The following is a 23919-nucleotide window of genomic DNA, read 5'->3' on the forward strand; positions in this document are numbered from 1 at the left end:
AGGCACTGCCGTCACATGGACGGCTGTTACAATGTCCCCTGTTCAGACCGCCACGTGCCAGCCTCTGTTTTTTACTGCTTCTTGTGCAGAGACCCTACTCCCCAGAGGCCATCCTGTTCTCCTTTTTAGTGACACTTGTCACAGCTATTTCTTCCACCTACCTTGAGCGTCCATATCCGATAACGTGAGAAATTTCGCTTCACCGGGATTCAAACAGGATTTCAGACACTCATGAAAAGAATAGCCAATCACGTTTGCCCCATCTTTTGCCTGTTCTGATGGGCTTTCTGTTCAGAAGCTCCAACGCTCTCTTAGCATTTCCTTTCTGCCTGGACCACTTCCGCCCACAATTCTTGAAAGAACGTCTGCTGGTGAAAACTTCTTACTTTTCCTTTGAGAATTTCTGCATTTCCCGTTCATTCCCGAAGGATGTGCTCCCCCAATATGGAATTCACGCGGACTAGCAACTTTCTTTCGGCCCCCGTGGTTTCTGATGAGAAATGCTTGCCTCCAGACCGGCGTTTCCCTACAGGGAGTCTATCTTCTGTTAGCAACTTTCTTTCGGCCCCCGTGGTTTCTGATGAGAAATGCTTGCCTCCAGACCGGCGTTTCCCTACAGGGAGTCTGTCTTCTGTCTCGGCTGCTTTCAGGATTTTCGACCCTCTGTCTTTAGATTTTAGAAGTTCAATTGTGATGGGTTCTGGAGTGAATTACCTTGGGCTCATCCCACTTGGGGTTCACGCAGTTTCTGGAACCTGTGGGTTTATGTCTTTTGCCACATCTGGTAAGTGTTCGGCCACATCCTTGAGTACTTTTTCAAACCCACTGTCTTCTCTCTTTCTGGGACTCCAATGCTACAAATATTGCCCCGCAGGTCTCCGAGGCCCCGTTCGTTTATTTCCTGCTGTTTTCTCTCTGTTGTGCCGACCGGGTCCCTTCTGCTGTTCCATCTACGGGACCACTAGCTTTCCGCTGTCATGTTCTGCTGCTGTGTTATCGAATCCACACGATGATTTTTAAATTTTGATTATTTTCTTTTTCATTTCTATCGTTCCCGTTTGGCTCTTTTTTAAATTTTTGGTTGTTTCCGGAGTATCTGTGCTTGCTTGTTGAAGTGTTCTTCTGATTGCTGGCACTCAAGGTCCTTGTCTGGGAACCCCAACATCCAGTTCCTTTTTTAAATATTTATGTGTGTGTGTGAGTGAGAGAGAGAAAGAGAGCGAGCGAGCAGGAAGGTGCAGAGAGAGGGGGACAGAGGATCCAAAGCAGGCTCCGTGCTGACAGCAGAAAGCCCAACACGGGGCTCAACCTTGCGAACCGTGAGGTCATGACGTGAGCCGAAGTCAGAAGATCGATGGACTGAGCCACCAGGCGCCCCAACATCCAGTCCTTCTCCACGTCGTGTTTGTTGCTTGTTTTTACCCAAATTGTTATCTTCATGGCTCTTGGGGTAGTCCTCTATCATTTCCCAGACATCTGAGACTTTGCGTCGGAGGACGAGGACGCCGGGTCCCAGGAAAACCCCCCACTGAGGCCGCTGCCACCTGGTTGGGTTTGGCAGATGGGGTTTGTGGGGGATGCGGCTTCGAGGACAAGCCGGTTTTCAGAACATTTGTCAAAGGGCCCTGGCGACCGGCCGAGTCCAGCCGGTGCCCGTCGGCACTGCCTGCGGGGGCGAGATGCGCTTCCCTGGTGGCTCTGTGCCCCGAGGTGGGGGTGGGAGATGCCAGCCGTGGTGGAGAGGGCCTCCCAGGCCCACCCTCCAGGCTGCCAGGAGCCAGCAGGCCTCCCGCTTCACATCTGCTGGCGTGGTCAGGGGAGCAAGACGTCTACCTGGCCCCTGGTGCCACTTCATGGGAGGTGGGAGACGTGGGTCCCGTGTTTTCCCTTGAGTCCTGGGGTCCAGCCCACCTCCTCTTTCCACCCTTGAGAGTTCTGTGATCTGTCTGCTGTATTGTTTCGGGGGGGGGTGGGGTTTGGCTATACGTAGTGGGGACCAGCAGGGATAGCAGGGGAGGGTCCACTCTCTCCCCCCCAGGCTGCCATGCAGACCCGTCAAACTTGGTCTCTCTGGGGCTGGGACCAGCCATCAGTGGATTTTAGAGGTCCCAGGGACCCCATGTGCAGCTAGGGTTGAGAGCCACCAGTTTAAAAAGTCCCCACACACATTCAGAGACTTTACCTGACCCTCATAAGCCTTCCCATTACATATGGCTCCCCTTTACGGGTGAGGAAGCGGGAGCCTAGTGAGAACAAATGACCCCTAAAGGTCAAGGTCTGCTCACAGCGAGGGCACGGCAAGAGCCCGGGACTTCCGGCTTCAGGATCCAGTGATCCCTTCCACTCCAGAAGTTCTGCTTGGTGTGGCTTCTGCAGGGCGGGGGGGGGGGGGGGTGGGGTGGGGTGGGGATTTTCAGGCACCTGCCTGTCACATGACACTGGGTGGCCAGAAGAGTGCCCGCTGTGTGTACTTGAGAGAAGGCAGGTCTACTGCCCCTGGGACGAGGCGGCAGCTGGGTCGTCGTCAGTCTCATCACCTCTGCTGGTGCTGGACACCCACCGGTCCCCGAGTCCTCGCCAAACGGGCTCCCCTGCCACCTCCTCTCAGAAGCCCACCGGTGTCAGCCTTGCCCCTGGCATCCTGTGGGACCGCTCTCAGGGCCCCGGTCTCCTCGGGTCTGGGCCTCTTCTGGGCTGGCTTCCGACCGGTTGGAGTATCCTCAAGGGGAGGATCTCGGAGGGGGGGGTGGCTGGTCCCGATGCAGCTGGAGAGCAGCTGAGAGCATCACAGCCTCCAGGCATTCTCGGAGCAAACCGACCAGTAAGGCGCTTCCCTGGGCAGACCTTTGTCAGCTCTGCCAGAACCACAACGGGTTTTCCACTGACGCGTGGCTCCGTGACTTTGCGGCTGTGTGGCCCTGCACAGGTTTGGGTCCTGCACCGGCTGGAACTGCCTTCCGCCCCGATTGACCGTGAATAGGAGGCCCGAAGACGGTCCAAGCTCCAGGCTTCAGAAGCCGGCGAGAGGGGGCCGCGGAAGGCTCACCGCGACCCGGGCCGCGGACTTGACCGCGCTCTGCCGAGACGTCCCCCAAGGCTCAGGTCGCGGGATGCCGGGTGCCCACACGTCAGCCCCCAAAGCCCAGGTGCTTCCTCCCAGGACGACCGGATCATCCCCATCGACGAGGCCATTTTCAAAGCAGACAAGTTTGCTTTTGTGCCAAAGTCACAAGGCAAGTGACGAGCTGGGATTCACGTCCGAGTGGACCAGCACCAGATCTAGCACTCCCTGCCGGCCCGTCCTGTGACCTCGTGGACGCCATTGCTGCCTGTATCAGCGGCAGCCACTGTCATGCCCCACCCCCACCAGAAGCAATCCTGTGTCCCACGAAGAGAGGAGGGGCTGGTCCCCGAAGCCCAGCGCACAGCACTGCCGAGCACTGAGAAGCGGGCGCTCCCCGGGCGCTAACCGTCCCCGTCCCCGGGGGAGAAAGGACACAGACGGTCATTGATCAAGTGCTCCCGGCCTGGGATGGGGGAGGGGAGCCAGCTTCCAGCTGGGTGGGGGTGTCTCAAGACCCCAAGGCAGATTCGGAGGGGAGCAAAGGAAGCCCCGAGAGGTGTGACCTGAGACATCGGCTCCTTCCCAGGAACACGGCACTGCCTTCGGCTTATGCCCCTGCCCACCACTCAGACGCCGCACCCCGCCCGGTCCCAGAGGGCAGGCCTGCTGGGAAGCGGTTACACAGGGGATCTGGCTAAAAGCAAAGAGTCCCCAGCCAACCCCCATCAAAGGGCGGTGGGCTTTGCCCCGGGGTGCCCCACTCTCGCAGCTGGGGTGGTCTCTAGCGATGAGGGGCCAACAGGGTTTTCTGGGTCAGGGTCCCCTCCGTGACATCTGGCGGGTCCACTGCTCTTTCTAGGGACTGGACGTGAGCAGAGAAAGAGAGCGATCTGTCCATGCAGCTGGAGGCCACGGTCTTGCAGAAAGACGCGGCTGGCCACGCCCCCCCCCCCCAGCAGCCTCCACGCCAGCTGAGCTGACCACCTGCTGATCAGGTGGCCAACCCCCCCCCCCCCCGCCCCTGGCTTCCGTGGCCCAGTCCCCTAGCCGTGGCTGTCTCCATCCGTAGTGGCTCATCCGGGTCTCCTTGTGCCCCAACACGGCGCCTTGCCCGCCCGCCCGCTCTTTCTCTCCCCTTTCCTCCAGGATTCAGCAGAGACGAGAAACAGGAGAAGGGCCCAGAGGGAGCTGGGAGTAAACCCAGAGGACCACACCTTATTTGGGCCTCAGACCCTTTGGAGAACGTACTGCGATCTCAGGAACACGGGTCTATCAGGCACACGTCTGCGGAAAGTCCTGGGCCTCAGGCTACCCACTCGCCTCCGGGAGCTGAGGACCCTCGGGGACTCAGCTCACACGTCTCCTGAGCCCCCAGCCCGTCCGCCCGCCTCCAGCTGGGCCTGGATGTTCAGGCTTCCGGCTCGATGGGCTCCTCCCAGAACCACCTGGTTCTTTCCCTGTCTCTGAAGAAAGGCACCTCCATCTATCCCACGTCACTCCTGATTCTGTCCCCCCGGCCACACGAGCCTTACCTGCTCACACAGGGTCCTGCCATTCAGACCACTCAAGGGGCTCCCCGCTGCTTCCGTGGACACCCCAATCCCTCGTTTCCTGGCCTGGCAGCCTCCATTCTACCCTCTGTGAAGCTGCCCGTCCGTCCTGGTTTTCCATACGTAGAAAGGACTGCCTCGTCCCCCTGCCCGCACCCCTGCACTGCTGGACCGTTCCTCAGCAGACAGAGAGGCTTCCTGGCACCACAACAGACCAGCTCGGTCCCGGCTGGTCCCTCCCCTGCCACTCCACTGGCCTCCTGTTTCCCAAATGGCCACCCCGCTTCTCACCTCAGCTCGTTTCTACACGCCGCGTGTGCTTAGAACACCCCCCGGGGACACCCCCCTAGCACCCCCCAGGACCCTCTCCCCTAGGACAATCCCCCAGGATGCCCCCCCCAGGGAAACCCCCCCCAAGACACCCTCCCCATAGGACACCCTGTCCCCGGACACTCTCCCCCAGGAACACACCCTTCCCCCAGGACACCTTCCCCAAAGGAACCCTCTGCTAGGAACGCACACCCACAGGACACCCTCCCAGTAACTGTCCCCCAACCTGGAAGATGGCAATGACCTCATATGCTCTTTTGTGCCCCCAGTCAGGCCCGACGAGGTCAGGGCTCTGCCGGGAACCCTCCAGGACCACAGCTCCATTTGGACGCCAGGCTGGAGTCGTCCCCGGGTGACCAAGTCCCCCATGACCCCGCGCATCGCAGCCCTCACCCCTACCACACGGGCCCCCTTGCCACCCACAAGCCTGCCAGGCTTCCTCTAAGTGTCCACTTGGTTCGAGCCTGTACCCCCTCGAGTCTCGCTCAGATATGGTCTCCCTTCCCCGGCCGCCGTACTGAAGACTGTCCCCAGCACCTCCTGGCCTCCTTACCTGCACGGCATTGATGGAACTTAGTTTCTAACTCTGCTCCTGAGCCCCCACCCCACGAGCAGCTGGGCTCCTCGGGCCAGGGTGTCATCTCTTCGGGCCTCTGCTCTACCCCCAGCACCCACGGCGGGGCCTGAATACGGAAGGTGCTCGGGAAGGTATCTGCCGAAGGTCGGGAGGGTGGCGCCCTCCCCCTGGGCCTTGTCTGGCCCGTCGTGAGGGAGGAAACAGCCCTGACGTCGTTCTTCAGTCCTGAGGTTTGTGGAGCCACCCCCGGGGGCCGCGGGGCCCACGTGAACCAGATGCTGTCATGAGACCGGCCGACGGTGAATCGGGGTCTCTTTCTTTCAGTCGTGGACTGGGACACGTGGGAGCAATTGTTGCCATCCTGCAACTCTGGAGGAGTGACAGGGGACGGGAGAAAGGCCATCTCTGACCAAACCTCAGGCCGGTAGCAAGCTGCCGCAGAGCCCTGTCTCCTAACCCCCGTGCCCGTGGGCGCTGGGAGGGACCCAGGGAGGCGACCGCGGCCAGGCCCCACACCAGGACCCCGGGCAAAGACCAGCGCGTCCCATCAAACACGGGACTCCACAGGGAGGGACACACAGAAGGGGATGCAAAAGCCAAAGCCACAGGGACCACCATCTGTGCTGCCTCAGTTTCCAAAGCAGAGCTTCCCCCCCGCCCCCCTCCCGGCCCCTTCTCCATCCCTCACGTGTGCTGGGGCCTGAGGAAGGGCCTGTTCCTTCAGAAGCGCTGGGGTCTTTCTAGGGGTCCCTGAGTCCTCCGGGTGGGGTCTCCAGCCGGCTGGGGCTTTGTCTTATGCCGACACCCCCCTGACCACGCAGAGGGCGTCATGGGGGACCTCAGAGGAGAAGGCAGAACCTCAGGGGCTCGGAACGTGGGACCCAGGGCAGGCAGCAGGCCCGTCCGCAGGGTCCAGGCTGCGGAAGGGGGCTCGCGTCGCCTCGTGTTCTTCTGGGGGCTCAAGACCCTCTGCTTCTAACAAGCGCTCCGTGCCACCCTTCCCTGTGCAAAAGTCAGCTTCACTGGTGCCACAACGTACCAAAGGCACGGTCCAGATAGGACCCTGGGTGCAGGATAAAGGAAAATAAAAGCAGTCTCTCATAAAATATTTCAACGAGACCCTCTTCAGAGGGGGTGACGGTGCGAGCGGAGAGCCGCTGCCACAAAGGAGGGGGGCCCGCGCTGCTCTGTCACTGCGCCTCAGTCATCTGCTTCCCTGCGCCACACTCCCCTCCACCCATCCGCTGCCTAGCACCATGCCCTGCACATGGTAGGTGCTCAATAAATGTTTGGTGGAGGGATGGATGAAGCACTGAATGGTGAGCTCAGCCCCAGGTGAGATGTGCCGATGGTGTCATGGGTGGCATGAGCCGTGCCCCCTCCCCGTCGGCCCTCGGAGGCCCCCGGTGGGTGGCGGCGGGGTGCCCGTGTGCTCGCTCCCGCCGGCGTCTCCGCCTCTCTCGCGCCCCGTATGCTTCTCCGGGGGGGGGGGGGGCCGCTCTCGTCTTCTCGGTGCCCCCCTTCGCGCCCCACACAGCGTCTGGCACAGAGTGGGTGCTCAATAAATACCCGTTGAATTTAATGCATCTCAATTCAACAAACATTTATTGAGCGCCCACTGTGTTGAGTGTCACAATCCTACCTTCCTTGGGCGCGCTACAGATGGGTGTCCCAGGGACGCGGCTGGGCGTGCCTTGCCGTGTGCGACTGCTTTGTTCAAGAACAGTCATTTCCCGATGGGACCGGTGTCGACGCACTCACGTTGGGAGCTGCTCGGGGATAGTCCAAGGAGCCCCGGGCAAAGAGGGGACCTGGCCCTCGGATTCTGGGTGCTGCCCACCCCGCCCGAATTTCTCAATCGCCTGGCAGCTGGCAAGGCACGCTCGATGTGGGCATGGCCAGCAGCCCGGGTCCATGCACATCGGTAAACAAGGCAGTGTCTTCAGGACACGTGTGATAGCACAGTGGGCTTCCTGCTCAGAGGAGCCGACATCGGGACACCGTAGAAAGTGAAGGAATGACAGAACCATGGTGATTGCCACAAGCAAGCATCGGTAAAGGGAAGGCCACACACACACACACACACACACACACACACGTTGTATGCACTTTGGAGGAACCTCCCCAGTGGATGGTGATTCCTGCAGGCCAGGTGTGCCCGGATGAGAAGCACCAGCACCCCCCTCCCCCAATCTGTGGTCGCCTGTGCCCCAGTGATGGGGCGGCAACAGTGGGGGCGGGGCCGAAACAAGACCTTGCAGGTGTGTGATTGGCCGATCAAATCAGCACACACAGCCTCGGGCCTAGCCGGGGTCCTCCACCTCTGGGACACCCGGGGCACCTGGTTGCAGCAGGTACAGGCGAGCTCACGCCGCTCCCGGGGCGAAGGCAGCATGCGTGGGGCACACGGCAGGTGGGCGGCACGAGGAGGTCCCCACCGGCAGCCCGTCTCCCGCCTCGGCTTCTCCCCGCGTGGTGCCCCTCCTCCCGCGGGTGGCCTGCGAGCCTAAGAGGGGATCCCTGGGTCAGCGGGAGGCGAGGGGCCGAGCCCCGCCAAGCAAGCAGAGGGCGGAAGGCTGGAAAGGGCCACCCTGACGTCCCCAGACACTGGCTTCCTGAGAGCTCCTGGGCCTCGCCGGGAACGCCAGGACATCCGGGCACAGGAGGGCGGCTGGAGGCACCGCCTTCCAAAACAGCTGCCGTGAGGAACAAGGGAACACAAAGCAGCAACGGCCGGGGGCCCGGGTGTCAGTCCTGAGCCACCCGGGGCGCCGGGTGCCTGGAGGAGAGACGGGCTGGGGGATGGACTGCGGCTGCCCGGTCGGTGGGTCGTGCTGGGACCGGCCCCGGGCCTGCACCCTGCCTGCGGGCGGTACGGGCAGCCGGGAGGGGTGCCCCCGTGGTGGACGGGTCACTCTGGGGGACTGCTTTGGTGTGGCCTTCCCGCGGTGACAACCACCCTTTGCGCCGGCCCAGAGATCCCCACATTTAGAAGTCTGCACCCCAGGCAGGGCCGGAGGCGCAAGGCGGGGCTGGGGTGGGCTCACAGATGTCTGCTTACGAAACTCATCCACAAAACGGTGCGTCTTTGCTGTGCTTGGGCCTCTTTTTCAACCATCGGCGATGCCCGGCCTTCTCCACCCCTCCCCTGCCCGCGAAGGCTTTCATTTGTCAGCCCCGTTACGGCTCAGTCATGGAGGTGAGGATGACAATGACGGTCTGTTCGCTGAGCACCTACTATGGGCCAGGCAGAGCGCTGGCTGTGCGTGCGTGTCCCCTCCTCTGGTCTCTACCCGCCCGGCCAGGCAGGTGGGTGGCACAGAGGCCCCGCGACGAAGGAGCGGCCCGGCCGGCATCCTCTGCGCTCTCTGCCTTCTCACGCCCGTCCTCATCCTTCGCGTTCGCGCTCCACCTCACGCTCACCCACCGGGCACCACCCACGGCCCCTCTGGGGCCCGAAGACCACGTCCAGACCTCCCGGGGGCATCCCCCTGTAGCTGGCCGTGGTTTCCCCGGGAACTCACAGCCTCTAGAATACCGTGTGGAGCCTCGCCCTACATCTGAAAACCACTCCTAATCCAGCCCTCACGGCCCCCAGAGCCAGACAGTCGTCATCTGTGCTCCCTGGGGACGGGAAGCCCCCAGTCCCCGGATCTCTGCTCAGGACCAGCACCGGGTGGCAGTGCCCTGTCATTGACTCCCAGTCTGGACTCCCCTGCCTGGACCATGCTTACGTCTGCTCTGGGAAACAGGCCCTCAGCTTGCAGCCTGGCGGCCCGAGACGCCTTCTTTGCCAAAGAGCCCGGGAGCCCCATTTGGCTTTCTGGGCTCTGGCCGGCTCCGGAATGTTCCAGGAGACAAGCCAGCATGCCCGCTGGCAGCTCGCCAGCTGACGATGTCCGAGGGAAACTCAAACAGAAAAGGGTCCTCACTCCCACCTGGTTTGCTCTTATGTATTTTTTTTAATGAGCAAGGCTTGGATCTGGGGGGACGGGTTCCAGGCTGCGGGGCCCCTTTGCTGTGAGGCCTCTCAAGCCACACGTACAGCTCTTTGCTCAAAAGAACCACTCACGTGAGTAAAAGTTGTCCCCTTGCATTGTTTGGAGAGGGTCTCTATCGGTCCCGCTACTGAGGGACAAAGACTGGCTGTCTAGGTCTGGAGAATTAGTCCTAGTGTCTGCGTCCCCCTTGAGAATCAGCCAGCTGGTCTTCTGCTGAGAGAAAAAACAAGTCACGTGAATTTCCAGGTCATCGGCTATGGCACTGCCCCATTTTACAGATGAGAAAATGGGTTCGAGCAGGTCAGGGCTTCTCACGGCGGTGCATGGGGGGCGGGGAGCCAGGTGTGGGCTCTCTCCACACACGCCTCCCTCCCTTGGCGACAAGGGCCCTGGCTCTCCAGGCGGGGGCGGCCGGGGAAACTCGGCCCGGGGGCCAAACCCTGCCCGCAGCCTGCTTTCGTAGTTGACACGTTGCGGGACGTGGCCGTGCCCGTGACTCCACGCTCCACCCCTGGCTGTTTTCACAGCAAAGGAGCCGCACCAGAGACGGCACGGCCCCCAAGCCCTAAATATTTACCCTCGGACCCTTTACGGAGCACTCCGCCAAGCCCGATCTCGAGCAATCACCCAGATGCCCCCAGAACACACGCTGACGTATTTTCCTTTACTTTCGGACATCTGCTCAGTTATAGAACCAGGAAGGTGACACGGGCACCTAAGGGGGACTTCGGCAGGAGACGAGCTACTCCTGCGTGTGAGGAGGAGGCTGGGGGCGGGGGGCACCTCGTAAATCTGGCCCCTGGGGCGCACAGCCTCGTGGGACCCAACCAGGAGCAGAATGTCAGCGAGGGGACCTGAGGTTTCCGCTGGAGAATCCCCACGAAACCAGGCTCCCTCCGGGCAGGGTGGCCTTAAACCAGACCTGCCCCCGTATTACCTTCCTGTTATCCTGCTCGAAACTGCCGTCCTCTCCGTCCGGTCGCCTCACGGCTGGAAGGGAAGAGGCGGCCTGTCAGGGTAATGCAGCATCTAGGCCGCGCCTCCCCGCCACAGCATTCCCGCTCCACAGTGTGCTCAGAGACAGAGGGTGATCAAGCCAAGGTCAACACTACGAGTGCCTTTTCGGGGCTGGGGGACAGGACACGCTGGAGAAGGCTCCCGCGGGGACACCGTGGGCAGCGGCCACGCGCCCTCACGTGTGACGATTCTTAAAACCAAGAGCGGTGTGCACAGTGATGAGCTCTTAAAACTCCAGCCAATTCCCCGCCCTCCACACACAACAGAGAGATCGAGCCGTGTTTTCCGATGCGGCCGCTTGGCCTTTGGAAGAACGCATTCTCTGCTTTCCCAGTTTAACATAAAGTAAGAGGAGGTTTTGGCCAACCAGCGCCTACTGTGTCCGACTCAGCCGGTAAGGCACTACCGCTCATGCCCATGCAACCCCTTTCACAGATCGGGAGACTGAGGCTCAGAGACATGATGGCCTTGCTCAAGACCATGGATGGGGGGTGGCAGAGGCTGACGTTTGAACCCAGATGGTCTGTCTCCAAAGTCCTCCCTCTGTCTGCCCCCCTCGCTTCCTGCCTCCCGCAGAGCACACAGCAGTCAGTGAGTTCTGCCCCTGGAGAAGGTCCTCGAAGAGCAGGAAAGGAGGTACGACATACAGCCAGAGGCGACCTCAGCGGACTCGAGCAAGCGAAAGTCCACTTAGCAGCAGTGTGCCTACCAAGAGAGCTATTTGGAGCTGAGGAGGAAGGAGTCTGTATTCTCCACTGGGCTTTTTTTTTTTTTTTCTCGGTGGGGGTGGGGGTTGTCACCCAGCTGGGCTGACATCACCTCCAAGGACGTCTGATCAAGCAAATCGTACAAGGGCATCCCGACAGTTCTCAGGATCTGACTCGGGACTTCCCATACAAGAACACGGACCCCCATGCACGGGCGATGAAAGGAGAACCCCAGGGTCCTTCCCCACCCTCCACGGGGACCGAGGCCACGGGAAGGACATGCCAGGGGTGGGCTTCTTACCTGCAGCCCACGGAGGGCTTGGACCTTCTAGCCTTTTGGAGCACCCTGCCTTGTGCACCACCAAGGACAAGACTGACATCAGGCCCGAGAGCTTGGAAATTGGGGATTGGGCTACAGGACCTTGACAAGATAAGGTCACAATTGAAGACCGTTCTGGATACGCTGACATCTCATTACTCCTGACGGCCACCTGTTTCTCCTTCTTCCAGGAGAGACAGTGATTTTCCAGCATGAAAATGAAAACCCTGCTCTCTCCACTCCTGGAGGCCAATTTACAGCCAGCTTGCGTGACAAGCACCGTGACGGGCAGAGAGCAGGGGGCAGGGAACCGAGGCAGACGCATGCCCACCAGCCAGGGCTCGCCCGTTGCCCAGACAACGGCCTTCGCTGGGTAGCAGAGCCCCGAGGGTCTGGCCGAACATCAGCCAAGACTCCTGGCAGCCAGTGGCCCAGCAAGCCCTGGGGACAATCAGGCTAGTGGCTACTTGGAGCCCTGGGAGCACAGCCATCGCCCAGCCCAGAGAAGGCCTCCAGGGCTGGGTTCACGGGTGAGTCAGTGAGCGCACCCCTCACGAGCCCTCGGGGGCCCCCAAATTACCCCACAGTGGGGGTAATTTGCGAGTGTAAAAAAAAAAAAAAAAGCCAAGGGGCTCTTTGGGACGTGAAATCCTAGCCCTTGGAGTTCAGGCCACAGGGACCAGAGGCCATCTTGGGTCTGAGGAGGTCACACAGCCGTGGGTGACAGGTTGGGCCGCACATGTGCCGGCTGCAGAGCGACCTCGGGGTTCAAAACATGGCCCCACCACCCGACGAGGAAGAATCCCGCCGGGATTTAGCAACTTTCTCTGCCGAGTCTCTGCCACATGCGCGTGCACAGCTTAGAGCCAGGCTCACACCAGGGGCTTTCCAAAGGCGAAGTGTGCCAGCCGGAGACACACACGACAGATTCTAAGATGCGGAAGCAGGGGGAGGAAAATACAGGAAACCCAGAACTTTGTATAATTTGTGGCCTGCTTCCTTAACAACCCCGAGCCTCAGTTTCCTGATCTGTAAAGCGGGCAAGTGACGCCCACCCTCAAGTTGCAAGGATGTGTGAGATAACGTATGTGGATGCGGTAACACGCTGGGAGAGGTCTGGAAAAATCAGGAGAAAACAAGAGGCCAGCTTTGAGGCCGACTGGCAGCAGGGTGTCTCACAGTGTGGGCAGAAGACGGCCAGGAAATCGGGTTGTGTCTGTCCTAAGACACCAGGCAGTTCCCTCCGAGCCTGGGATGCGTCTGCCGTGAGGAGCCCTCCTGGGACAGCCCCGGGGACCCTCCGTCGGAGGCATCCCCAGGAGGGTGGCAGGCTTCCGAGTTTCTTTCTGGACCCACAGCCCACCTGCCTTCTCGTTCCTCTCATCCCAAGACACGTTCCCCAAACCCCCAAGACGAGGCTCAACCTCACCACAAAGGAATCCCAGAGACACACATGAGAAGCGATCGCTTCCCGTTTCACACCAGGGACCAGAGGAATAGCGTGCATGCCCCACGGGGCCACGTCTGCTGTCTGGCCCGGGCGGGAGGATGGAGCGAGCACCCTTCCTTCGCCAGTGGGGCGGCTGCAGGTGCAGGGCTCCTGGGCAGGGACTTCGACTCCCACGGCCGCCGGCCGAGAGCTCTGCTGGCTTACAAATGAGACAGCGTTTGGGAAAATGCAAGTCCCGTGCCTGCGTCTGGACACTCGGCTTCCTGGGAGGTGGGGGGGGGGGGGCGGGGAACGTGTTCTGTTTTCCTCTGGAATTCATTTGGAGCAGTCTGAAACCTAGCACAGCTTTGCCCCACCCGGGGCATCCACCACCGGAAAGCTCCGCTCTGCGCCTCGCGTCAAAGCTCGATGGCAGAGCAGCCTGGAGCCCACTCTCAGGCGGGGACGGGGAGCGGCCGAGGCCGGAGCCGTGCCTGCCTCACCAAGGTCACCGGGCTCCCCAGCACAGCGCCCTGGTCCTGCCTGCACTCAGCGTCCCGCGGCTGGCCCTGCTCCGCGTCTGTCCCTGACTGTGCAGGAAAGGGCTTTTCTCGTCCTGGCCTGGCCTGTCCCCCCACTGTTTCCTATTTTCCATTCACTCCCTTTTGCTTCCTTTCTTCTTACTATTTTTGTTTTAAAGCCGTTAAATCACAACCAAGCAGAGCTGGAACAAATACAGTACAAGAATATACCGTCGGGCCCTAAATGCTGTACGAGAGCAGAAAGGTCGGGGGCTGGAGGTCGGGGGTCAGGCAGACCTGGGGGTGAGCACCAGCTGGGCCACAGAGCGGCCACTTCTCGTCCCCAGGCTCAGTGCCCCCCTCAGAGTGGCCAACAGGAAAGGCACTGACAGCGATGGAGCGCCTGTGCAGAGCAGGGATGCATTCACGGCGGCCGATGGGGCGCTAACCGGCCTCGTCCTCAGCCGGTAGGCTGGAGGCTCGCTTCCCCCAAAACAGGAATGGGACGCGAGCCCCAGAAAAGCGGGATGCTAATTAAAAACAACCACGACAAAAACCTTTTATGGGTTGGAAACAGGGAATTGAAAAGTAAACGCATTGATTAAAAACTGATTTTTAGGGGCGCCTGGGTGGCTCAGTCGGTTAAGCGTCCGACTCTTGGTTTCAGCTCAGGTCACGATCTCGCGGTTTCGTGAGTTCAAGCCCCGCATCGGGTTCTGCGCTGGCGGTGCGGAGCCTGCCTGGGATCCTCTCCGTCTCCCTCTCTCCCTGCCCCTCCCCCACTCATGCTATCTCTGTCTCTCTCAAAATAAATAAACTCAAACAGAAAATTTTAAAAAAACTATGCTTTTTAAACTGGTTGGATATATCATCTTAAAGTAGTTAAATAGATATGTTATCTTAAAGTAGTTAAATGGTCCAGTAACTTAACATCATCACCCAGAGGGTCCCAAGACAGGTGGAGAGTCAAAGAATGGCTTCTTAAACCTGAACTACACTCCTCTCTCCTGCGAGATGATGGGTGGTCACTTTGCTCAACATAGTGGGGGGGGGAGGTGCACACACACGCACTCACACACACTCACAACACATGCCCACACTCACACACACACACACACACACACTCTCACACGCACATACTTCTACAGGATGTGCTCACCTGGATGGGGGAAATCTTGTAACCCAAACATCTCAAATATGTTCAAAACCAAACGTATCCTAACACAACCATCATTTGCCGAGCGCTACGTAAGGAAGCCTGGTCAAGGACAGTGCACGCCACATGCTGACCCCTCCATTCACAGCCCATGTACGTGCACAAAGGGAGAGACTTCATTCGTGTGTATCCCCGGAATGTGGCCAATGCCCGGTGGACAGGAGGTACTCCACAGAGCTTCCTTCATAAAAGACTCGACATGCCAGATGCCCGAAATCAATGGGCTTCAGTCATGGCTCGGGGCTCAGTTATATTGGAATTCACTCGCTTTTGGGTAGGAGGGGCCTTCGCATCCAGTTTAAAAACAACAGCACCAGGATTATCGCTGGTAACAGTAAAAATCAAATGTCTCCCTTGGGCGATCTAATCAAAGGACTTAATGTCGGAAGTCCTCTGTCTCCGAACTGGCTTTCAGATGTCGTCGAGCAGGTTCATTATCTGATTTACGGCCTCTTCCGCTTTCTAAGGAGCGGGTCCCTCCTCTACCTCGTGCGTTAATTACATGTTTGAGGTTAATAAAAGGCCAAGTCTGTGAATCCCACTTGTGGGCCAAGAACAGAACAGAAGCCGCTTTCCACGCAGGCTCGAACACGGGTGCCGTGATGTGAAGACGGCACTTAACGCGACGGCTCCTTCCCTCGGCTGGGCCTCAGGCTCCCCGCTGGTAACAAGAGGGGGCTGGTCTGGACAATCTCTACGAGCCCTGGCGTCTAACTAGCCCACCCCTCTCTGATCCCTCTGGGAGATCTGTGCTCCAAGCTTCCCCGGCTGAGAGGCCACGGTCTGAAAGTCACTGCCCTCTCGGCACCTGAGAGTGGAATCCATTCTCTTCCTTCTTGGGAAGAGGAGACACGTGCAGGCGCAAAGCACGGGGCCTACTGCAATCAAGGAAAGAGTAAGAACCTTGTTGTCTGTACGGTCAGAGCACTGATTTACCAGTAAGTCACAGAAAGCACACTCTTACAGGATTCTGTCTCACAGTGATGCAGTGGTCAACACGGGACGTGGCTGTTTTCTCTGGGCGCATCTAGACAAGAACTGTAAACGTGAGAATTCCTCTTCCCATCTCCCCGTCACGTGCACAGCACGTCACGGTTTATAATGCATTTCCACATTCATTATTCCATCTGGTCTCAGAACCGGCCTGTGGAAAGGGCGGGGCAGAGGGCTCGGTCCCATTTTGCAGATGAGGAAACAGAGGCTCAGGATGGTGAAGCAACATGCCCAAATCGCCCAGCAATTCCGTCAAGAAACAGAGGGGAGACCTTGAGCCTTCTGCTTCCTGCTCCATGGCTCTAGCCACGTGCTGCCTGTGCACCTGTCCCAGGCGGGCAGACTCCGGTGGAGCGGAGGCGGGCAGTCCCCTCGCTTAGAGAGAGAAACTGGGGGCTGAGGGGACCCCCTCGCTGCTAGACGTCCCCAGCCCCTATCTGTTGAGGCAACAATCTCTTTACCTGAAAACTAGCTATTAATTCTATCGTCAGAAATTCCTAAAACGCAGGAATAAATGACTAAATCTGGTTTGTTATGTTTCCCAAAAATCAGGCTGGGTTGGGCTGTGGTCCAAGAAGCCTTTGTCCCCCACCACCTTGGTTAAAGCCAATCTGGCTGCTTCACTCAGAGCGAAACAGTGTTGGGGCGCCTGGGGGGCTCAGTCGGTTGGGCGTCCGACTTCGGCTCAGGTCGTGATCTCGCGGTCCGTGAGTTCGAGCCCCGCGTCGGGCCCTGTGCTGACAGCTCGGAGCCTGGAGCCTGCTTCGGATTCTGTGTCTCCCTCTCTCTCTGTGCCCCTCCCCTGCTTATGCTCTGTCTCCCTCCCGAAATAAATAAACATTAAGTAAATTTTTTTAAAAAAGCGAAGCAGTTTTCATGGAAACCCGCTCTCGGTTGTGAACACCCTCCCCGAGCCCAGCGACGCGTGTCAGCCTCGGCCTTACGACACACAGAGGCGCCCTTACTCAGGGGCACCCTCTGTAGCGATTTGAGAAGAGGCTCCGGGGAGCCTGCTAGCGAACACATGTAACATTCAAGACTGCCCGCGGAGCCTTCCCCATCGCCCATCGGGTCACGGCAAGAGAGTGCGACAGGCATGCAGGGAGCCAGCGACAGAGGAGAGCTGAATGTACCATGCTGTTTGTAGATGGGGGGTTTCCTATAGATGTTATCTTTTACGCCAGTGTCTGGGAAAGAAGAGAGAGAGGAGAAGAGCAGGGTGAGCCAGCAGACCGGAGGTTTCCATCCCACGTCAGCCCTCAGGCACCAGATCCTAAGTGGCCAGAAAGGATCTGGCGCCCCACAGGTGACTGATGCCCGGGACCCACACCGCAAGCTAAGCGTCGCCCAGCCCGATGCCAGAACCTAGTTCAAGGGGCAGAGGGAGGGAGGCGGCTAAGGTGCACGGCCGGCCGGACGGCGCCTTCCCTCCAGCGCGTTTCCAGGAGGGCAAAAACGTCTCCCTGGTGCTTGTATGGCTTCGGGAGAAGCTCAAACACAGGCCAGCTGCGGGGTGTGCAAACCCGCAGAATGGGGGGCGGGGGGCGGAGAGGCTTGGGAACCATGGCCCTTCCGTGCAAACAGACGCTCTGCATGGCGAGCCCCACCACGCGTCCTGGGTGCCTACCTGGGACGTGGAAGTGGCGAGGCGCCTGCTGGTAGGTGCAGGGGGGAGGCTTGCTGTCTGAGAGCACCGAGAGGCTCGGGGTACTCCGGCCACTTTCACTGCCTCCAGACGGAAGAGCAAAGACAGCAGAAGGGAGGAAGGGGAAGGGAAAGGAGAGTACGTCAAATAGGAACACTTGTTCCCCGCGAGCCCTCTCCCCTGCCTGGTGGGGCCCCCCACCCCCACCCCTCTGCACAGGGAAGGGAGGGTGGCCCCCACTGACATTTCCAGACCGGGCCCCATGGCTTGTTAATCCAACCTGGGTGGACCCCGTCCAACGGCCCCGTGGCGAAGGAATAGTGGCCTTGAAGGCAAAGGGTTTGCTGGTTGCTAGTTCATGGGGAGGCTGGCCTGGCTCTGGGCTGGCCCCCCACTCTCCTTGGGGTGCACAGCTGGCCCGCTGCTCAGCCACGGCTGATGCCTGCATCCAGCAAACCGCAAAGTCACCAAAACCAAAGCCTCCCTTTCTGAGTATCCTTGTGTAAGAAGATGCCGCCTGCTTGGAAAACCCGCGGATTAACCATCCAGCACAGGATCACTGAATCTGTCCCTCAAAGCCACGGAGTAAACTTTTACGGGCCACAGGAGAATAAGAGGAAGTTGGTGTCAGCGGCCATGCTCCCAAATAAAGCTATTTTTGGCAAATCAAATGAAAAGGAGTCTCCAATTCTGGCTCCGATTCCTTATCCCGGGTGGATTTGTAATTTCTGTGTTTTGAACAAGGTTGGATTATCAAGTCACAAGTTCAGGCGGCCACGGTCCCCCCGCCCCCCCCCCGCCCCCAGGGAACCTCCCCGCCCTACAGGTACCTATTTGAGGAATGGCATGATAGACAGAATGCGATGGGCACTGAACACTTTGGATGATGAGGTTTACGGCTCGTTTTAGCAACACACGCATAAGGCACACCTCCTTTCCTTTCCCGTTAGCCTCGGGAACCCTGTGCTGCCTCAGATCGCGGCCTGGCGAACGCAAGGGGCTCTCCTGCCTTGGAAGGAGCTCTGGGCGTTGTAGCATCGGGACCCCAAGGTGACGGGGAAGTGAAGCAGCCCTTCCGCGGGGCTGGGAGTGGACTGGCAGGGGGCCGCACAGTGGCTAACAAGGATGGCGCGGCGGGCGTGGGCTCAGAGCGAGCTGTGGCCCGGGGCAGGTGCACTGGGAACCGGGGAGGGCGTGCGGGCACACCTGTGTGGGCTGAGACCACAAAACGGGCTGCTGACCGCAGCTTCGAGCATCTTCCCACGCCTGGGCTCCAATTTCACCCGTCGGCGTTGATGGAGTTTCAGGCAGGTGACTGCCCCCTGTCGCAGCGTGAACCCCGCCTTCTCCTGAGCCACGCCCCTCCAGTGGGGCCTTCCAGGGCCTTCCAGAGCTCTTCGCCAATCCGGGCCATTTCTTAGCTCCCGGGGAAACCACGCCCCACGCACACAAAGGAAACCGCGGGTTGGTTCTACCAACTGTGGCTGCGACTGGATCCATCCCCAAGGGCAGAGAAACGTGGCGGAAGCACAGGCTTGAAAAAATCTACTTGCATGGGCTCCAGAGCAGCGGAGGACGGCGCATTCGGGGTGTCATGGCTAGGCTGGGCGTGCTCCCGGCTGGCCCGTAGAATCCGGGGGGCTTCGAACAGCTCATTTCCTTCTGCCCGGAATTCACTGGCCCTGGTCCACCCAGCTCTTGCCCAGGCGGCCCCAGGCCATCAAACATAGGCTCCTGAGGGCTCCTGTCCCCCCAGTCCCCAAGCCTACAGCGCGGTGCCCTCTTACATCACACGCAAGCCCCCGTGTACATGTGCCCATCTGTCTGGGGAGCGCCCGCAGCGTCCCTCGGGTACTCACAGGGCACAAGACCCAGAGGCAGGTGGGGACACAGAAACAGTGGCCCGTCATGCCCGCCCGCACCTGCCATCCAGGGACGCACTGGTCACCAAACTCTGCCACCTTGTCCCAGTCCCCCAGCCCTCCTTCCCCTCCCCGCCCCCGCCAGAACCCCCTTTGTAATCTTCCCCACTAGTCAAGACTTCCTGGGTCAAGGCTCCAGTACCCAGCTTCCCCGGAAGACACAGGCCACTGCTGACCACTCCCTTCTCTGGACTCGCTTCGTCACTTCATGATCGCACACCGCCAACGTCAACCTCCAGGGCCCATTGCGGTGCTCGGCCCGCGTCGGCCCTGCAGGGCTCCCACCACCTCAGCTGCCATCTGCAGGAGGGCGGGGCCGGGAGGGCCTGGGTGACAGGTGCCAGGGCCCCGGTGAGACCCAGCTCCGGCCCGCTCACCGAGTCCCTCTAGAGGCTCCCGTCATGCCCCGGGGGCCAGCTTCCCCCGTGGGCCTTCAGGGTAAAAACCCCAAACCACTGATGTCACCAAGGATGTGGGAAACCCAGAGGAGAGCCTGGCTGTGCGGTGACTTTGAAAAGGCACAGAAGCCCCTTCTGAGGAGGCTCGTGGCTTCTGGAGGCAGTTCAGGAAGGAGGGCAGAACCTGAGCTCTACTGGGGGGGGGGGCGCTTCTTCCTTTTAAAAGTTAAGTAAGTGATTTATTTTGGAGCCGTTTCAGGCTGTGCAGAGGCTCCTGTGTGCTCTTGGCCAGTCCCCGCCGGTTCAGGGCCCACGTCACAGCCGTGCACTGCCCCTTTGGTACTCTCTGAACGCCACACTTTGTTTGGATTTCCTTACTTCCCCCAATGTCCCCTCCCTGCCCAGGAGCCCGCCCAGGACATCACGTGACGCTTTGTCCGCCCGTCTCCCGGCTCCTCGGGGCTGGGACGGTTCCTCAGACTTGCCATGTTGTGACGATTTCTGCGAGGAGTCCCGGCCAGGGGTTGTTTGCGAGGTCCCTCGGCCGGGACTCGTCTGGTCGTCTCCCGTGCTTACACGGGGATCGCGGGTCCCCGGGAGGAAGACCGGGGTGGTGGAGTGCCCTCTCCTCGCGTCCCGTCAAGGGCACCCTCCGTCACCGGGATGCTGACCTTGACCCCCCGGCCGGGTTTGCCGGGCTTCCCCACCGCACGGCCCCCTCCCTGCCGTCCCGCGTTGCACTCTTAGCGGGAGGTCACGGCGCTCAGCGCCCACCTGAGGACTGGGGAGGGGGCCCCCCTCCTCGGGGGTGATATCTCCACGTAGATCACTGGAGGTTCTTCTGCAGGGGAGAGATCTGTCCCTTCTCCCTCCTTTATGTATTCGTGTCAGTGTGGACTCACGGACCCTCATCTCACACCTTGGGTTACTCTTGGGTCAATACTCTTGGGTCAATACTCTTCATTCAGTCCACTCTTCAGTTGTCCCATCTTTGCCCCCAGTTGGCTCCTCTCCAGGCGGCCAGAAGCAAGGCCAGCCCCCATCCGTGCGCAGGGGAGCGTTAAGGACGAACGCCGAGACGTGGGTGGGTCCTCCCGTGTGCAATGCTCCGCCACAGGCCCCCTGAGCCTCGACCACGACCACCCGGTAAGGTGCATGGCCCAGGGATTGGGGCCGGATGGAGAGGTACCTCTGGGGCGCAGCGAGCGGTGGGAAGAGGACCCTGACCTGAGGCTCTGCACCAGAAGCCCCTTCCCTCCTCTCCCTCCCATGCCTCGTGGGGAGGAGGCTCGCTGGGCGGTAAGTGGCAGCTGCCCGGTGAAGAGATTCCAGCAGCAACCGCCTCCCACACCTGCCCGCTCCTTAACAGGTGACAGGTCAGCCTTAAGCCCACACTGCCCGGAATTCATACTAAAGTGTACCTGACTACCATCAGCACTGCTGCTGTGGGCAAGGTCTTGGTGGAGGGGCAGCCCTAGGCACGGAGACAGGGGTGGGTAGGTGTGACTGGGAGGGGCGTCCAGCAGGGAAAGAGGAGGGAAGCAAGGGGCCCTTGTCAGCATCTGGCGGGTCGGGGCAGGTGCTGGCCGTGGGGAGGGCATGCCTCCCCTCGGGGAGCCCTCCAGCCACAGCAGCATTCTTAGGGAAATTTCCACCTAGTGGAGTCAGGGATGCTAAGGAGGGATGAGGAGAGGCCGGGAACAGCTTTTCCGGGGACTGTGGGTAGACCCAGGGCCGTGACCAGCTGGAGGAGGGCAGGCCGTGGGCACAGCTGGCCACTGGAACGCCCATAGGCTGGGACGCACTAGAGCGCGGGGCTGAACGAGCATCAAGGGGAAGGGCACGGGCTCCCTCGGTGTGGCCTCTGAGGTGGACCCGGGACCTGTGGTGGACACGGCTTGTGAACGGGAGCCTGACTCGGGTCTGTCCCAAGGAGCTTTGGGATTTCAGGGCCCGGGTGTCTCTGAGCCTCGGTCTCCTCTGGGGTGAGTCCTGGAAAGAGGCTGGGCAAACCCCAGGTCACACGTGGCCCTGGAAGTCGGGCGTGGGGCAGAGCCATGCGGTCAGGGCTCCCCCACGTCTGACCCCGAGAGCAGGGTGGGGAGGCTGTGTCTGACCTCTGACAAAGGGAATTGGTGGCCAAAGCAGCCAGGAGGGAGCCAGGGCAGACACGGGCCTCAAAGGCCCCACACTGGGCGGGTGCCTGTGTCCACCCACCCGGCCACCGCACCGCACGGGGACTGAGCCCCTGCCCGTGGGGGATGCCCTTGGCCCAGCCAGGAAATAGTTTCTGGACCACATTTTGGGGGGCGGGGGGCGGGGTCTGTCTGCACAGTCTTCCCCCACACGGGATGGAGGGAAGGGCCTCGCTGCTCTTGTCCGAGGACAATGGGGCTGCCTCTCCCTGGCCCCCTCTCAACGGGGCTGAGGACGGGGTGCTGCTCCCCCCGACCCGCCCGGAGCAGGCATGCTGCAGGTCTGAGGCGCCGCCCGGGGTGTCTGCCCTTGGCCGAGGGTCCACGTGGCTCTCCTCACCCTGGCACAGAAAGAACTCGAGGGTGGAGGGTCAGAAAGGAGCAGAGGAGGCTCACAGGGTCTGCTCCCAGCCCGTGGTCTGCGGGCCACGCCTCGACCAGAGCCCCCCGGGGGAACAGCCCCACCCAAAACGGAGCGGCAGGTGGCGGTGGTTGTTGGGGGGTGGGGAGGGGAGCCGTGTGCCCAGGGCCTTTGGACGTGTGAGCAAAGGAAGCAGACACGTCTCCCTGGTGACCTAACAGTCAAATTCACTCTGGTTTGCTGTGAGTGTTCCGTGTGCCTCTTGGTCATTCGACACTCACGTGCCACGCGGATGCGTGTGGCAAGGCCGTGCTGGCTACTTCCCCCCCGGGGTGCACCATTTCCGGCTTTCCCACGCACGGGGGCGGGGCGCACCATTTCCGGCTCTGCTGCTGACCGACGGGGCTCGCGCCTACACGACCGGTGACGTACGCGGGGGACGCACAAGTTCCGACGAGCCCCGTCTGAGACCGGCACACGGTGGAACGATCCAGCTGAGCTTGGCTCGCCTCCCGGTCCCTTCGGGCCGGACGTCTTCCACCCGGCGCGGTACGGGCTGGGGACTTCATGCATCTCGGGGGCGTCAGCAAGAACATCCTACCTGCTTCCTCTAACGCCTCGAGGGTCTTCCTAGGGTGTCTCCGGCCACTAGGGCCTCTCGACAAAGTGCCGCACCGGGCGGCTTCAGCAACAGACACGTGTTTCTCGCGGTTCTGGAGGCTGCAAGTCCCAGGCCAAATTGTGGCGGGGTCTGGTGTGCGGCGAGGGCCCTCCTCCCCGCTCGCAGGCGGCCACCCTGGTCTCACGTGGCCTCACGGTCTTTCCCCCGACCACGTGCAGAGGGAGCGAGAGAGACGTCCTGGTGCCTCTTCCTCTTCTCGTAAGGCCACCGATCAGGGCCTCGCCTTAGTGACTTGGGGTAACCCCGACGGCCTCCCGAGGACCCATCTCCAGAGGCAGTCACGCTGCTGGGTGGGGCTCTAACACACGAGTCGGACGCAATTCAGTTCCCAACGTGCAGGAGAAGAGCTTGGCCATCTCCCTGGTGTGATTTGTGTCCGACGATGCCCGTGCAGGGATGCGAACGGCGGGCGGTCTGCACCCCGGGAGGAGGCGGGACCTCGGAGCCTGTCCGGGCGCATCCTGCCCCGGCCACCCTGAGCCCGAGGCCACGGACGCGTCACGGCCTCCTGGGCTTTGCTCTAGGTAACGGCCGGGAGCGGTCCCTCTGCCCCTCGCAGCTGACGTGGGAAGGAACACGGGCAACGGGCGAGGGCTCTCACAATGGGCCCCGGGGCCGGGCGCCGGGGGACGGCCTCGCCTCCTGTCCCTCCGGCTCGAGCTCCGCCCTCACCGCTCACTCCTCTCGCCACGAGCTGCCCACGGCCTCCTCCCAGGAACATTTACACACCGACAGAGACGGAGCTGGACTCACGAGACACACAGCAAGGGGCACGGGCGGACACACAGGGCTCGGGGAAGCCATGCGGCGGACACGGGACAGCGAGACACAGACGCGTGGCGGGAGGCCCTGCGAGCGCCCACAGCCCGCGGCACCGCGCACCTTACCTCGGAAGTAGGGGATGTAATGATGTCTGAACACGGATGTAGGGCTTGGGTGTTGGGACAGGGACAGGCAGCTACTGGTACCAACACTCACAGTACCAGCTGCGG

The 23919-nt window shown here is 60.8% G+C and overlaps 1 protein-coding gene across 19 annotated transcripts in view; it reads right to left on the minus strand.

Moving 5' to 3' along the window:
- The window catches only part of ABLIM2 (actin binding LIM protein family member 2), a 142283-nt gene that overhangs the window by 22914 nt on the left and 95450 nt on the right, over window positions 1–23919 (minus strand). For 5 of the 19 annotated variants that reach the window (XR_008421864.1, XR_008421862.1, XR_008421863.1 and 2 more), the window contains 6 exons: window positions 23815–23913; window positions 17352–17453; window positions 16858–16911; window positions 11548–11667; window positions 10460–10512; window positions 9594–9735 (listed from right to left, as the gene is read on the minus strand). Coding sequence is in view for 3 of the 19 variants with exons in the window: in XM_053901735.1 (XP_053757710.1) it covers window positions 9594–9735; window positions 10460–10512; window positions 11548–11667; window positions 16858–16911; window positions 17352–17453; window positions 23815–23913 (570 nt within the window). In the remaining 16 variants the exon portion in view is untranslated. Of the gene's footprint in view, window positions 1–9460; window positions 9736–10459; window positions 10513–11547; window positions 11668–16857; window positions 16912–17351; window positions 17454–23814; window positions 23914–23919 lie in introns of those variants that run through there. The other 14 variants (XR_008421868.1, XR_008421866.1, XM_053901738.1 and 11 more) reach the window with 10 other exon arrangements.

The sequence above is a fragment of the Panthera pardus genome, unplaced genomic scaffold (genome assembly GCF_024362965.1).
Source record: "Panthera pardus isolate Hobbes unplaced genomic scaffold, ASM2436296v1 HiC_scaffold_13, whole genome shotgun sequence".
NCBI lineage: Eukaryota > Metazoa > Chordata > Mammalia > Carnivora > Felidae > Panthera > Panthera pardus.